The sequence below is a fragment of the Caretta caretta genome, chromosome 6, assembly GCF_965140235.1.
Source record: "Caretta caretta isolate rCarCar2 chromosome 6, rCarCar1.hap1, whole genome shotgun sequence".
Classification (NCBI taxonomy): Eukaryota; Metazoa; Chordata; order Testudines; family Cheloniidae; genus Caretta; species Caretta caretta.
Window position 1 is genome coordinate 116,857,027 of NC_134211.1, and position 16,033 is coordinate 116,873,059.

Below are 16,033 nucleotides of genomic sequence, written 5' to 3' on the forward strand. Positions count from 1 at the left end.
GACTTGCATTCCTCCCCCAGCTCCTTGTACTCAGTCTCCCTCCCAGCTCCATATCTGATCTGCCTCCTCGCTCACTCTAATCTCCAGTTGCCCCTCCCACATATTTCCGATTTCCACTGGCTCCCAATCCCAATCTATCTCCCTGATCTCCTCATCAAATTTCACTTCCACCCTCTGGCTCCTTGTCCCAGTCTCTGCCCAGTCAGTCCCAGTTCTCCCCCAAAAGTCCAACAGCTTGTCATGTGTCTTTCCTACCCCCTCACCTCCTTCCACAGCCATTCTTAGTCTCCCCTATCCCCAGCTCCCAGTCCCTCTCCTACCCCAATTCCCAGTTTCCCTGCCTTCAGTCCCAGTCTCCCCCATCCAGGCTCCTATTTTCAATCTACTCTACCTGTAGGTCTGGCTCTTGTCCCCACTGTATTTGAACCAGGCAGCTTTCCTCCATGCTGGCTGGTCCCAGCAGTGGGGTCTTTGAGAGAAAAGGAGAGACAATCTTCCCGGCTCTCAGTTCAGGTACATGGTCCTGCCCTGGCCCAGAGCTGCATTTGCAGGGAAAGTCCTGCTTAGACCAGGTTGGAGCATGCCCAGTGTGTCCAGAATTTTTTGGGAATTTAGCTGCTAAAATCTAAGGTCTCTACTGGGCCTCTGTAAGATGTATAACTCGACCAAACTTGGACAGATTTTCACTGGAATTGTAAAAGGCGCTTCCCTGACACAAAGACCACCCTCTGGCCAAATTTCAAATCCTTACTCAAAGCATGGGAAGACTACGGCTTTTCAAATAAAATGTAGCAAGACCTTTTTAACATGGGTAAAAACTTATTTTCCCTAGCTTTGGTCTTGGAAACAGATGACCTGTTTTGACTGAACTTAAAAAAAAAAAAATCAACCTGAGGCACACATCTAATCGGGAAAATTTCAGTCAAAATGTTTAAAGTTTTGCAGTTATAAGGTTTTATAATGCGAAATGTCAGGCAACCTTAATTATATGCGGTGCTACTAAGCCCCACCTATGAAAAACACATGCAAACACACACATATATTTCCATACAGACATATACAGATATTATATAACCCAGAACTTCTGTAGGTGAAAATCTGTTGGTTCCACTGAAATTAAGGGACCTATGCCAATTCGCACCAGCAAAAGACCTAGCTCCATACAGCTGCTATGTATGATTGTTATAAGATACATATGTGGCTTATAATTTTCATTTTTAACTCATAAAACTTATACATATCTCCCCTTAAGACATTTCTCATGGTTTTTTTTAAGTAATCACTCAATTTAAATTTTTGTTTTTCCTCTCTGTTGTTGGATTCTGCCTCTGAATTTGTCTCTGAGAAGTTAATTCACCTGGGTGGCAGCAGTTGCTTACCATAGTTTGACAGTGTATAATTTTTCCTATGTTAATTCATAGATTGTTAAGGCTAAAAGGATCCATTATGATTATCTAGTCTGACTTCCTGCATAATACAACCCACAGAATTCCACCCAATGGTCAAGCTAGAGCCGATCTTTCAGAAAGACATCCAATCTCCCTCAATTGAAAATTATAGCTGGGAGGAAAAATTTGTACTGCAGTGTCAAAGCATGTTTGGGAATAAATGTAAAAGCTTTGCTTTCTCTAATTAAAATTGAAAAATACAGCGTGAATATGGGTTATAATTTCACAAAAGAAGTGCTAAATTTCAGAAAAAGTACACACTAATCCCATATCTTGTTTCTACTCCAGCCTCTGTGTGTCACTGGATTCTAGCTATAAGTGGCCAGCAGAGAATTCCCCTGGCATAGGATAACTCTCCACGGGCATAAAGCTGGCCCCTGCATCAGCCATTCCTCTCATCCCCATGTACAGGGTGTGTTAGGTGAGGGAGGGGGCATGCAGAGCTCTGTGCCAATCCTGCACTAGCATAAAGTCCCACAGGACTGCATAGTTTGTAGGCTGCTCCATCTTACATCACAGCTCAGACAGGCTCTCAAGCAACCCCAGGATACAGGGAGCTCAAGCCATTTTTGCTGACCCCTCTGCCCTGTTCCTGTACTCAATGTAAGGGTTGCGGAACACAGAACTTAGAATACTAACAATGATCCTCCAGAGCACACTTATGATGGGAACACAGGAATTATCACACAGGATCAAACCAGTGGTCTATCTGGTTCAACATCCATTCCCCAACACAGTGGCCATTGTCCTAATGCTTCAGAGGTAGTGCAAAAAACCCTGCCACAATGGACAGTTATGCAATAATATGTCCAAAGGGGAAGTTATTCCTAGCCACAGCCAGGCAGAGGTTGGTTTATGGCAAAGATTACTTGAGTACGTTGTGGGGTACAGTTGTTGTGAAAAAAATAACCTTTCCTTTGCTTTTAATTTATAGTACTTTCTCAAATATTATCAGTGAAACACACAGTGTGCAATTCAGTTTTTAAACTAAAAAATATTTATGAAGTGGCACCAAGCTGCTTGCAAAGATCAGAGATTTTTTTTAAAATATGGTAGCTTGCATTTTAAAACATTATTTCACAACAGTTAACATTCAAAACTGAAAGCCAGTGTGCAGCATACAACAACACTGAGTGGTCTCAGAAGTTAAAAATCCAGCACCTTACGACAAACCTATAACAGGCAGAGAAAAAGTGAAGTTATAACACTTCAGTACCATAAATACAATGGAGATCCATCAACAGAAGTGAACTGCAAGTAGGAAACCTCTTGCATGAAGAACTGGAATGCCTTCCTCTTGTATAGCACTTTTCATCAGCAGATCTCAAAGTGCTTTACAGGGGAGGTCAGTATCTATCCCCATTTGACAGATGGGGAAACCGACACACAGACTTGCTCAAGATCACCCTGAAGGCCAGTGGCGGAGCCAGGAATAGAACCCATGTCTATGGAGTCCCAATCCAGTGCCTTATCCATTAAAAGCAGAACTGAGTGGCAGACTCTAAAGAAGGGCTCTTCTGTTGAGTCACCTTAGGCTCAAGTGCTAAAATCCTTCATTACGATTCAGGGTAATTACAGCTTAGTCATGGTGATGGTTGGGCCCACTTAGCTCCAACCAGAACATTAAGGGGGTGGGAGTCTTCTTTAAGGCCCACAGAAAACAAGGACAGCGAGAAACTCTAGAAAGAGTTTACCTCTGGCATCAACCCAAGATTTCTGCCTATGTTATATTCATTTTATTGTTTCTGAGTTACCAATAAACCCAAATCCCAGGAAGGGGGTGAATCTGGACACCACCTTGGGGTCGGTGTACTGTGCTGGGGGTGGGATAAAGACTCAATCTGTTCACAGATTATAATGAAATTGGATTATCTCAATCAGAGGGCAGGGTCACAGTTTTCTTAGTTCTTTCAGTAAAATAAAACATTTAATCCAATCAGAAGCTATCATAGATGGGGCTATCCAGTTTTTGTTATTTTGCCATGGCAAAGCTTTTCCTAATTTATCAGTCTGTGGTGTATGCTACATTTTAAAAATAATGTGCAGGTTTTACAGATGTGGTCACGTAAGAGCAGCCTACAATATTGGGATTAAATTCCTATTTGTTAGGCATTCCAAAAAATTTAAGAGCAGACTGGACCATTTTGATCATCTAGTCTGACCACCTGCATAACACAAGCCATAGGATTTGACCCAGTGATGCCCACATATTCCAATAACTTGTACATGGACTAGACCTATCTTTTAGAAAGGCATACAGTCTTAATTTAAAGATTCCCAAGTGATGGAGAATCTACCACATTGCTGCACAGCCAATATGGTATTTTTAAAATGAAGTTCAGTACAATAGCAAAGTAAAATCACTTTGATTCTACCTTAAACCCTCAGATTTAGAAAGAACTCCCCCAGTGCTGTGTACATGGAGCAGTGTGGTTTCAAAATAGACCAGAAAACCCTAACAATCAAACTGAATAAGAAAATATAGATTTAATCTTATTTTTAAGACAATTTTGAAATCCCAATTAATATACTTTAAAATCAGGTCAGTATGTTTCTGAGTTTAGTTGGGAACTAAATGTAGACATTACACAAATTGTCAAAATAAGCATTTTATTTGAAAGTTCCAGGCCACTTCCTAGTTTCAATCACTTTCCATCAAATGCAAGTATTGAAATTTAAGTTCTTACCGTCCTCCAAAGACATCAAAGAGATGCTGCCACCGATTGTTAATTTTATTGAGTTTGTCATCTATTTCTGTGACTCTGCTCTTGTTGCTAGTCTTGATCAGCTGATCACCCATTTGCTTCAAATGAAGTTTATTTTCACCAAACAGGTTTATTTCTTCCATACAGTCCTGAAAAAACGCATCCAAAAATTACTCACAGCAAATAATGAAAATCAATTTCTTGTTGAAATAATGTTTCTGGGTTTCTTTGTTGTGTCGGTGGGAATGAGCTTGAAGTGGGATGACCAAGAGTGCTACAGAAACACAGGGGAGTAGATCTTCAGCTTGTGTAAATTGGCAGAGCTCCGCTGCGGAAAATGGAACTACATCAGTTTACACTAGCCCAGGATCCAACCTATTATCTTTTTATCATACAACCAGAAAATAAATGAAATAGAGAAGGGTAGGGAAAACAAGCCACAAAGGACTACATTAGATCTGGTGTTTTAATACATTAAAGTACTACATTGAAAACTTATTCTTAATGGAATAAAGTACCCGTAATTAAGACACTATAAAAAATAAGTGGCTTAAAGACCTGAAAGCTTTCAGGTACATAACCCTAAGAATAGCAATTTAAATTTCTAATATTTTCTTGTTTTTTTCTCTCTTTTAACTTAAATTTTTAACAAGTTACCTTGAAAAAACCTGAATTCAAGTTCAAGGGCTCTTTCTTTGCTGGTATTCTTATACTTGGGAGATCTGGGATTAGATACTGAGCCCCTTAAGCCATTAGGAAAGGATACCGGCAGCGGACTACTGTCCTGTGTCTATAAGATAGTGCTTTTTATATATTATTACTTAATCAAGTCCAGTACCACAGAAGGAAACCAGATGTGTTTCCCGACTTGATCTGTGGGTTTTGAGGCATTGTTTGGTTGTGGTGACCTCCTATGTACTTAGTACCAAAACTATTGCACACCTCCGTATTCTGGGATCATCTCTCATTTACCTTCCAACTGCCCCTTTCACAACAGCTGGCACTGGTGAGAAGTGGGGGAGCAATGAAGCACTACCAGGGCACCATAGATCACCTACAAAGGATACTCTAAGAGAGGAGTCTCTAGCTTCACACCCTAAAAATATCAAGCACAGGACCGGTATGTTGCGTCCTCCCGCAGTGTAAGAAGCAGGAGTTCCAAGTGCAAATGCAGTATGCTGCTGCAGCGCGATCAGGGGGATGTTCTGTTTTGGTTTTGACTTGGAGATTGATCAGCAGTAGGGATCAAGACAAAGGACTTGGTATCAATGGAAGTTAGGCACTAAACACCTTTGTCAATTGGGGCCTAAATGTTTAAACTTCTTGGCTTTAGCCTGTAAATGCTGTTCGACATTCCTATTTTAGTGCAGGTTTGTCTACAACTAATTCTTAGAGTGCATAAAAAGCTGCTTTCCTGTTTACCTTTTGTAATTTGTCTATCACATCTTCAATGCTAACATCTGCAGTCTGTAACACTTTGCTTTCCATCTCTACCAGCCATGTACATAGCTCCTTATTCTTTTCATCGAACACAGTCCACGCATTGAGTCTGTCCTCTATCTCCTGCTTACGCAGAGACACCTATGGATAAGAATACACGACAGCTGTCAACATCTCCCTCAGCAGGAAGCCAACAATTACAAATATAATCAAAAGCATGCATGACTAAGATATATATTCATGTTTCTTTTTAACAATAGATTATTGCAGCAGACTTCATTATAAATGCAAAATTCTAAATTAATTAGCTGCTCCAATTTACAGGAGCATTTATTAGAATTCTCCAGTTTTCCTTTTAAAGATGGTAACCAGAATGTTATAACATGAAGTTGGAACACCAGGAGTAAACATTGTCTAGCAAACACCAGTTTCTCTCCATTAGAAAAGCTACTAAACTAGATGATGGCTTTATAAATGATGACATTTGTAACAATTCATAAGCCATACAGTGGAAATCTGGCAATGCCAAACAAACAAGGAAAACAAAATATTCATTTCTACATACAAACATATATAAAATAGCTATATCTCACAGACCCACATGTACATATACAAAACACGTGTTCCGATACATCTCTGTAATAAGTTCCCGTATTTCTGCAATTACGATAAATTATGCAAATACAGATCCCATTTATTGTCCACCTTTGATCATCTCATTGGCATTCTTCTAGGGTGACCAGATAGCAAGTGTGAAAAATCGGGATGGGGGTGGGGGATAATAGGAGCCCATATAAAAAAAAGCCCCAAATATCGGGACTGTCCCTATAAAATCGGGACATCTGGTCACCCTACATTCTTCCCATTTACCTCTTCTATTACTAGTGCCTGGATTCTACGCCCGATATAACTTTATACACTGGTTGAAATTTCAGAGTAGCAATGAGGGAAAAGAAACATAAAAAGATCGTTCATATCACATGTGATACATTAGATAACCTCACACTATTCTGCTTTTGCCTTTTCAGTTCTGAGAACTTTGATTCCATATGTTCCTCATGCACAACAAATTACAGGGTAGGGAAATGTATTCCTAAATCTGCACTGCCTCTTCATTCACATTACATGGACTACACAGAAAGGGGGGGCTAGAAGTGTTATGGAAGGGACATAGGGGAATGGCCTCCAAAATGCATAAGAACATAAGAATGACCCTACTGGGTCAGACCAAAGGTCCATCTAGCCCAGTATCCTGTCTTCCGACAGTGGCCAGTGCCAGGTGCCCCAGACGGAATGAACAGAACAGGTAATCATCAAGTGATCCCTCCCCTGTCGCTCATTCCCAGCTTCAGGCAAATAGAGGCTAGGGACACCATTCCTGCCTATCCTGGCTAATAGACACTGATGGACCTATCCTCCATGAATTTATCTAGTTCTTTTTTGAACCCGATTATGGTCTTGGCCTTCACAACAACTCCTTCCTCTGGCAAGGAGTTCCACAGTTTGACTGTGCGTTTTGTGAAGAAATACGTCCTTTTATCTGTTTTAAACCTGCTGCCTATTAATTTCATTTGGTGACCCCTAGTTCTTGTGTTATTAGAAGTAGTAAACAACATTTCCTTGTCTACTTTCTCTATACCAGTCATGATTTTATAGACCTCAATCATATCTCCATTAGCTGTCTCTTTTCCAAGCTAAAAAGTCCCAGTCTTATTAATCTCTCCTCATAGGGAAGCCGTTCCATACCCCTAATAATTTTTGTTGCCCTTTTCTGAACCTTTTCCAATTCCAATATATCTTTTTTGAGATGGGAGGACCACATCTACACACAGTATTCAAGATGTGGGTGTACCATGGATTTATATAGAGGCAACATGATATTTTCTGTCCTATTACCTATCCCTTTCTTAATTATTCCCAGCATTCTGTTTGCTTTTTTGACTGCCACTGCACATTGAGTGGATGTTTTCAGAGAACTATCCACAATGACTCCAAGATCTCTTTCTTGAGCAGTAACAGCTAATTTAGACTCACATTAACTCACATTAACAGTATGCCAACATTTTTATGGCTGACTTAGAACAACACTTCCTCAGCTCTCATCCCCTAACGCCCCTACTCTACTTGTGCTACATTGATGACATCTTCATCATCTGGATCCATGGAAAAGAAGCCCTTGAGGAATTCCACCATGATTTCAACAATTTCCATCCCACCATCAACCTCATACTGGACCAGTCCACACAAGAGATCCACTTCCTGGACACTACAGTGCTAATAAGCAATGGTCACATAAACACCACCATATACTGGAAACCTACTGACCGCTATACTTACCTACATGCCTCCAGCTTTCATCCAGACCACACCACGCGATCCATTGTCTACAACCAAGCTCTACAATACAACCACATTTGCTCCAACCCCTCAGACAAAGACAAACACCTACAAGATCTTTATCAAGAGTTCTTACAACGACAACACCCACCTGCTGAAGTGAAGAAACAGATTGACAGAGCCAGAAGAGTACCCAGAAGTCACCTACTACAGGACAGGCCCAACAAAGAAAATAACAGAATGCCACTAGCTGTCACATTCAGCCCCCAACTAAAACCTCTCCAATGCATCACCAAGGATCTACAACCTATCCTGAAGGACGACCCATCACTCTCACAGATTTTGGGAGACAGGCCAGTCCTTGCTTACAGACAGTCCCCCAACCTGAAGCAAATACTCACCAGCAACCACAAACCACACAACAAAAACACTAACCCAGGAACCTATCCTTGCAACAATGCCCATTGCCAACTCTGTCCACATATCTATTCAGGGGATACCTCAGAGGACCTAATCACAACAGCCACGCTATCAGAGGCTCGTTCACCTGCACATCTACCAATGTGATATATGCCATCATGTGCCAGCAATGTCCCTCTGCCATGTACACTGGCCAAACCAGACAGTCTCTATGTAAAAGAATAAATGGACACAAATCAGACGTCAAGAATTATAACATTCAAAAACCAGTCGGAGAACACTTCAATCTCTCTGGTCACTCGACTACAGACCTAAAAGTTGCAATATTACAACAAAAAAAACTTCAAAAACAGACGCCAACGAGAGACTGCTGAATTGGAATTAATTTGCAAACTGGAAACCATTAAATTAGGCTTGAATAAAGACTGGGAATGGATGGGTCATTACACAAAGTAAAACTATTTCCCCTGCTTATTTCTGCCCCCCCTAACTGTTACTCTCACCTTCTGGTCAACTGTTGGAAATGGGTCATCCTGATTATCACTGCAAAAGATTTTTTTCTCCTGCTGATAATAGCTCACCTTAATTGATCACTCTCATGATAGTGGGTATGGCAACACCCATTTTTTCATGTTCTCTCTGTGTGTGTATATATATATATATCTTCCTATTGTATTTTCCACTGCATGCATCCGATGAAGTGGGTTTTAGCCCACAAAAGCTTATGCTCAAATATATTTGTTAGTCTCTAAGGTGCCACAAGTACTCCTGTTCTTTTCACATTAAGAAGAAATCTACCAAAGAATCCAGAGACCCTGAGGATTTCTGCCACAATCTGAGAGCTCTTCTGTGTCCATGATATGCCTGCTCACACTTCATCAACAACACCAGCAGAATAGGGATCATATGATGGCACCAGCTAGCTCTGCCACCTGCACTGTCTCCCCTCTGATGAGGTAAGATAACTCAATCCATGGGGGCAAGGAGGGGACAGCAATGCTGACTCAAGCAGCATTAACTCCTGTAAGTGTTTCTGATTTCAATTCTGCTTGTTTAAAAGGGGCACATTTTGCATAGAATGGCTGTTCCCTGTTCTAGCCCCCCATCAATCACAGAGCTCTTCCCACTAGAACTTCAGGCAGGATCTCTCCTGTGGAGTTTGCAGTGAAGGGGGGCCATTATGAACTAAAAAGAAAAGGAGTACTTGTGGCACCTTAGAGACTAACCAATTTATTTGAGCATGAGCTTTTTTCCACTGCATGCATCCGATGAAGTGGGTTTTAGCCCACAAAAGCTCATGCTCAAATAAATTGGTTAGTCTCTAAGGTGCCACAAGTACTCCTTTTCTTTTTGCGAATACAGACTAACACGGCTGTTCCTCTGAAACCTGTCATTATGAACTAGCCGCCTTTCCCTTCAGTGCTTCCATTCTTTTCCCTTTCTGTGGTTTTACCCTCATCTTTGCTCTGAGGTGGAACATGCACTATAGATCTAGGTATCATACGTGTGTGTTGTAATAGACCAGGATCCTTACTGAATGAATTGATAAATCCTTGACCTACATATACCTTGCAATGGCTGCGATGCAAACACTAATCCCCTTCCATGCATCTGCTCATTAACTGTTTGTTTATTTACTTCCCTACCCTTTCCAGCATGAGCATCTGCCTGCCTCACTCTGCAATGTTCATGACAGCTGCAGGGTTTGACTTTTAAAGTCTTTCAGACCTCTCCATTTAAATTTCAATTGTTTTCAAACAATACATATCTTTCACTCTCCTGCTTCGACTCATCTCTCAAAACACATACAAAATGGAGTATCCTATTAGTATGTTTGAAATTGAATTACAATGGCCAGAAGTTTACAGTTTGGATTAATCTGTAGCTAGGCACATTGGCTTGATTTTCATTTTCAGAGCCACTGGGCACTCACTATCTGAGCTAATGGTGCTCAGCATTAGTGCATAATCATGATTCTTATTTAGGTGTCTAAATATGAATATACAGAAGGTGCCCAATTCAGGCATCCAACTTCGAAAATATTGTGCCTACATGTTTTCAAGTCTGGCATACTCAGTGTCCAGAATCTGCAGTAGTAAGTAAAATAATGAACATATATCACTGGATTAGCCATCCAGGCCTTGTCTACACTACATTATTAATTTGACCTATGTCACAGCAATGTACAGCCACCACAGTAATTACTGTGGTTTTTCATGTCCACACTACCTTCCTTCTGCCGTTGGTGTGTGTCCTTACCAGAAGTGCTTGCACAAATTTAGGGCATGGCTACACTTGCAGTTGTAGAGCGCTGGGAGTTAAACCAGCCTTCGGAGACTGCAGCAGGGAAAACGCTGCCGAGTGTTTACACTCTCAGCTGGAAGTGCACTGGCATGGCCACATTAGCAGCTCTTGCAACGCCAAAAAGAGCAGTGCATTGTGATAGCTATCTCAGCATGCAAGTGGCTGCAACGTGCTTTTCAAATGCAGGGGGTGAGGTGGAGTGTGACAGGGAGTGTGTTGTGTGTATGTGGAGGGAGAGAGAGAATGGGCTTTTGGGGGGCTAACAGCATGTCAGCATGCTGTCTTGTAAGTTCAGACAGCAGCAAACCTCCCTCTGCCTCCCCCGCCCCGCCGCCTCTCTCTCACTCACTCAAAGCAAGCAAGCATTCCTCAGTAATGGTTCCTTTGTCCCAGAGCAGATAAGCAGCCAGCTGTCAGAACCGGAGCTTTGAAAGGGCATATCCAAGTTCAAAACAATGACAAGAGTGGCCACTTGACTTAAGGGGATTATAGGACGTTGCCGGAGGTCAATCAGAGCGCAGTAATGCAACACCTCGTTCACACTGATGCTGCGGCACTCCAGCGGGGGCGCAGCAAACATTATTCCACTCACCGAGGTGGAGTACCAGCAGCACTGTAGCTGCAGAGTCAGAGTGCTCTACGTGCCTTGCCAGTGTGGACGGGTAGTGAGCTAGTGCACCCGGAGCTCCTTTATTGTGCTGTAACTCACAAGTGTAGCCAAGCCCTTAAGTGAGGCAGTGTGGGGCGCTGATTGCCCGGGCTGTTGGCTCTGCATAGCACCTCACAGGTGTGAGCTCCATGCAGAGCTGACAGGCGATGTAAGTAAAGCAGTGTCTACAGAGACACTGTGGCGCCCTAACTACATCGACCTAAACACTACACCTCTTGTGGAGGTGGAGTTATTAAGCTCGGTATACTGGAGGACTTACACTGGTAGGAACAATGCTGTAGTGTAGACACTTACAGAATTAGGTCGACAATGTCTCAAAACACATATAAAATGGAGTATTCTATGTACGATGTCAACCTAACTCTGTAGTGTAGACCTGGCTTCAGTTTCAGGCAAAATATTTCTAACTAACTAACAAAAGTCTCTAAGGTGCCACAAGTACTCCTTTTCTTTTTGTGGATACAGACTAACACAACTGCTACTCTGATCCCCACATCCAAGTTATTATGAAGGGCCTGACCGTGCAATCCTTATTCCACCCAAACTCCCATTGCACTCAAACTCCCTTTGCCTGGGTAAGGTTTGGGCCCTATATACTAAGAGAACTTTGTTTCTACAGTTTTTTTTGTAATCTACAAAAAAATAGCCATGTAATTTTATGACTATAAAGGGTTCCATTTGTTGCTAGCTTAGAACTATCTGCTAAGCTATCTTCTTAAATCAAGAATCTTAAAATCTAGCATTTTGTTTCTTTATCCATTGTGTAAAATATATACATAAAATACCCAGCAATATATACCAATCTATAAATTCAGTGAGCCAAATTCATCCCTGGTGTAACTCCACTGATTTCTGTGAATGAATTTGGTCCAGTAAATTTAAATGCAGTGCTAACTAAATGTAATACAACAGTAGGCCACAAAAGATGGTAAATGTTGAACAGTAAACTGTTCAAAGTTTTGGAAATATATTATATTAAAGAAATGGCAAGTCCGTTTTTAATATGTTTCGGTCCTTTTTACTAAACATACCTAAAAGCTAATTTATTTCTCAATTTCATTTATTAGCTTTTTTGGAGATGTATTTTACATCAGCCTATGCAACATGCCATCACTTGTGAATTCAAAAGATAAAGTAGGTAGCAGGAACAGCATAACAATTCCCCCCACTTTTTCCCTCCTTCACCTCAGGCGATTCCTCTGTTTAGCCTTAGCACGCTTAGTTTGTGAGTTAGAACAAAGCCATCCATTTCACCCAACAGTTGCATTTTTTTCACACACTCAATTGCTAAGAGTTTGCAAAACTGGAGCACTGTGTGTTATGGAAACAAAGAGAGCAGAGCCCAGACTAACTTTATTCCACTATTGTTCAGCCATGCCTGCAAAGAATGCCCCAAAAGAGACTCTACAACTAAAGTTACCCTGCACGTTAACGAAAGCATGTTTCTTTCTGCTGTTTATGCCCGGCAAGACATTTCACCCTAAACGCATCAACAAAGAACAAGGACACGAACAGTATATTCAACAGCTAAGTGACTTACTCGTAAGCAGAGTTCTTCCCATTGTCTGTGCAAATGCTCTACTTGCTCCTTCAGCAGCATCACATCTTCTGCAAGGATATAATGAGCCAAGTCTGCCTTCATATTATCAAGTTCTTTCACGTTTTGATTCCAGTCTGCAAGTGACTTCTCCAGTTCCTGCATTTAAACACAAGGAAAACAATCCTTTAGACTAAGCTCCTGTGTTTTTTTCAAAACCTGTTGGTTAATCCTCTGATTGGCCTGTGGGGGAGGGGAAAACAGAAAAAAGAGGAGGGGAAATTTACACACAGGCAGCCAAAAGGGTAACACGGTGAAGCCTTTGCTAGGATGCTTTTAGGTCAGCCTCTCTTTCCTTTTTCTTCTGTCTCTGCATCCTGTTTGGGGGAGGGTGGGAAGAGAAATGGTTAGTTGAAAAGATTAATTTCTCTTTAGCTTTATTAGAGGGTTCCCTCCAGTGTTAGTTATTCTGAGCCTGATCCAAAGCCCATTAAAGTCAATGGCATAGCTCTTGTTGCAGAAATAAGCCTCCTGGTTACTCTATAAAATACTAAAATATTCTCTAATAGATATCCAACACCCAACATCTTCTGATACACTGCTGCAGTGTTTGGTAGAGTTGCCAACTTTCTAATCGCACAAACCCAAACACCCTCGCTCACTTTCACTGGGCTGAGGCAGGGGCTTGGGTGCAAGAGCAGGTGAGGGCTCTGGCTCTGGGGTTGGGTGCTGGAGGAGATGTGGGCTCGGGGTGGGGCCGGCAATGAGGGATTTGGGGTGCAGGAGGGGGATCAGGACTGGGAGTTGGGGTCCGGGAGGGGGTTTTGGGTGTGGGCTCTGGCTGGGTGGCGCTGTCCTCAGGTGGCTCCTGGTCAGTGGCACAGTGGGGCTAAGGCAGGGTCTCTGCCTGCCCTGGCTCTGCGCGGATCCCAGAAGTGGCGGCATGTCTGGCTCCTAGGCGCAGGGGGTTCTGTGTGCTGCCCACAGGTGCCGCCTCCGTAGCTCCCACTGGCGGTTCCCGGCCAATGGGAGCTGTGGAGCCGGCGCCCAGGGCAAGGCCAGTGCGCTGAGCCTCCCTGGCAAGCTGCCCCTGTGCCTAGGAGCTGGACATGCTGGCCGCTTCTGGGAGCCATGCAGAGCCAGGGCAGGCAGGGAGCCTGCCTTAGCTTCGCTGTGCTGCCGACCGGACTTTTAAAAAAATATTAAAATAAAAAAAACAACCAAACAAACCAACAACCACCCCCAGACCCATTTCTTTAGTTACAAGGAGATAGTCTTCCTGATGGCTTTAAAAAAGTGTTTTGTGTTAACATTGTCACTGAAGGAGAGGAGTAATTGCACAACAAACTGCAGTAGGGAAATATCTGTGTTCTACACATGAAGGAAAGTTCACATTTTACAATAAAGAAAACTTGTCAAAAAACCTTCCTGGTTCTGCTAACAAAGAAAAATGCTCTGCCTTGAGGAGACCGTAAACTGGACCAAAAAAAAAAAATGCACAAGGGGAGCAGACAGCTTCTCCTTCCTTCATAGTGCCTCTGCATGGGCTAGGGGAGGCTGTCTCTCCCCGAACAGCCCAGCATGGCCCTGCCCACGCTCCACCCCTAAACCCCTTCCTGCAGTTCCTTCCCAGGTCCCTCTCTTCTGTAGCCCAGGCTAGCTAGGGCTGTGGCAGGTAGGTGCCGCAATGACTTGGGGTGCTGGGACCGCTCTGCCCAGCGCTGGGGTTAATGCTCTGGTGCTCTGCGGCCGGGCTGCCTGTGTCTCCGTGGCTGGGGGCGCTGCAGCTGGGCTGCCCGGAGCTGGGGTTGGGAGCTTGCCCGGAGCTCCGAGGTTGGGGGGTGCTTGGGTGGCCCGGTGCTGGGAATCCTCAAGGTGGTGAGGGGTTGCGCTGGGCTCCTGCGGGGGAGGGGCAGCAGAAGGGGAGGGGAGAGAGAAGGGTGGGCCTCAGGCAGAAGAGGAGGGCCTGGGGGCTAGCCTCCCCCAGCGCCGGTTCACTGGCCGCCCATGTTCTTCTGATCCATCTGTATATATGCACATTCAGATTTTGAAAGGAGACTGACTCACCATTCAGTTTGCAAAGGAAACACTGAAAAAAATTCTATTAAAATGAAAAGAGTTGATAGTTTAACTGAAAATAATTCTCCCAGTTCACAATAAATTCTCCCTTGAAAATATAAGGGTGTGCATTTATGCAGCTCAATATACATTAACATGGGATCTGAGTCAAAGCCCAGTGAAGTCAATGGGAGAATTCCAATGGATTTTATTGGGCTTTAGATCAGGCCCCAGGCATAGGAAGAGCACTGTTCCATAGAATACCACCTCCTAGCTCTTATAAAGAGCTTTTCATCTTTAGATCTCAAAGTGCTTTACTATGGAGGTCATTATCCCCATTTTTTTTTACAAGTGGGGAAACTGAGGCATAGGGAAGGAAATGATTTGCCCAAGATCACCCAGCAAGCCAGTGGCAGACCGAGGAATAGAACCCAGGTCTCCTGTGTGAGTCCCAGTCCAGTGCTCTATGCATGAAAAGGTCCTTACTTGGTCCTTCTATTTGGTCCTTGTACCTAAGGGCTGCTTCTATACTGACACAATTTGACACTTGTTCTCCATTGCCAAAGCTCCACTGTTGGTATTATCAATGGTGATAGCTGTACACAGTCAGGGTGCAGGCATTTTTAATGAACACTGTGTCAACACAAGTGTTCAAAAGCAGACTGTTCCTGCATATGAAAGGAAGCCAGCTATCACAAAGAACATCTCAGGGAGCTGATAGCGATCCAAAGATGTCTGACATCTGTAAACTTACTTGTTTCCACAAAGGCCGAGCAATTCAGTTCATAAACATGGTGATAAAGCGCAATGCCATGAAGCCAAATGCAAAATTGCCAAAATGAGTCATGCACTGGAAATACTTTCCATGACATTTAACTTTCATGGCAGGACGTTGGCAGCAAAGGCTTTCATTGCTGACAGCTAAACTGCTGCTGCTCCACTCTGGCTCTCCTTTCCTTTTCTCTATTATTTTTAGCATGCCACAGGTGAACAAGGTGCTTTGTAGATATATAAGATAATAAGGTCCCTGCCTGGAGAATTTTACAGTCTATAATAGACTGATAACACAATAAATAAAGACATCCAACCACGTAGAGGGGAGTGAGGTGGAGTG

General features: G+C 42.9%; 1 protein-coding gene across 10 annotated transcripts in view; it reads right to left on the minus strand.

Moving 5' to 3' along the window:
* The window catches only part of SYNE2 (spectrin repeat containing nuclear envelope protein 2), a 261,703-nt gene that overhangs the window by 37,467 nt on the left and 208,203 nt on the right, over positions 1 to 16,033 (minus strand). For all 10 annotated transcript variants that reach the window (XM_075129940.1, XM_075129946.1, XM_075129941.1 and 7 more), the window contains 3 exons: positions 12,865 to 13,020; positions 5,576 to 5,734; positions 4,136 to 4,302 (listed from right to left, as the gene is read on the minus strand). In XM_075129940.1, coding sequence (XP_074986041.1) covers positions 4,136 to 4,302; positions 5,576 to 5,734; positions 12,865 to 13,020 — 482 coding nt within the window. The remainder of the gene's footprint in view (positions 1 to 4,135; positions 4,303 to 5,575; positions 5,735 to 12,864; positions 13,021 to 16,033) is intronic.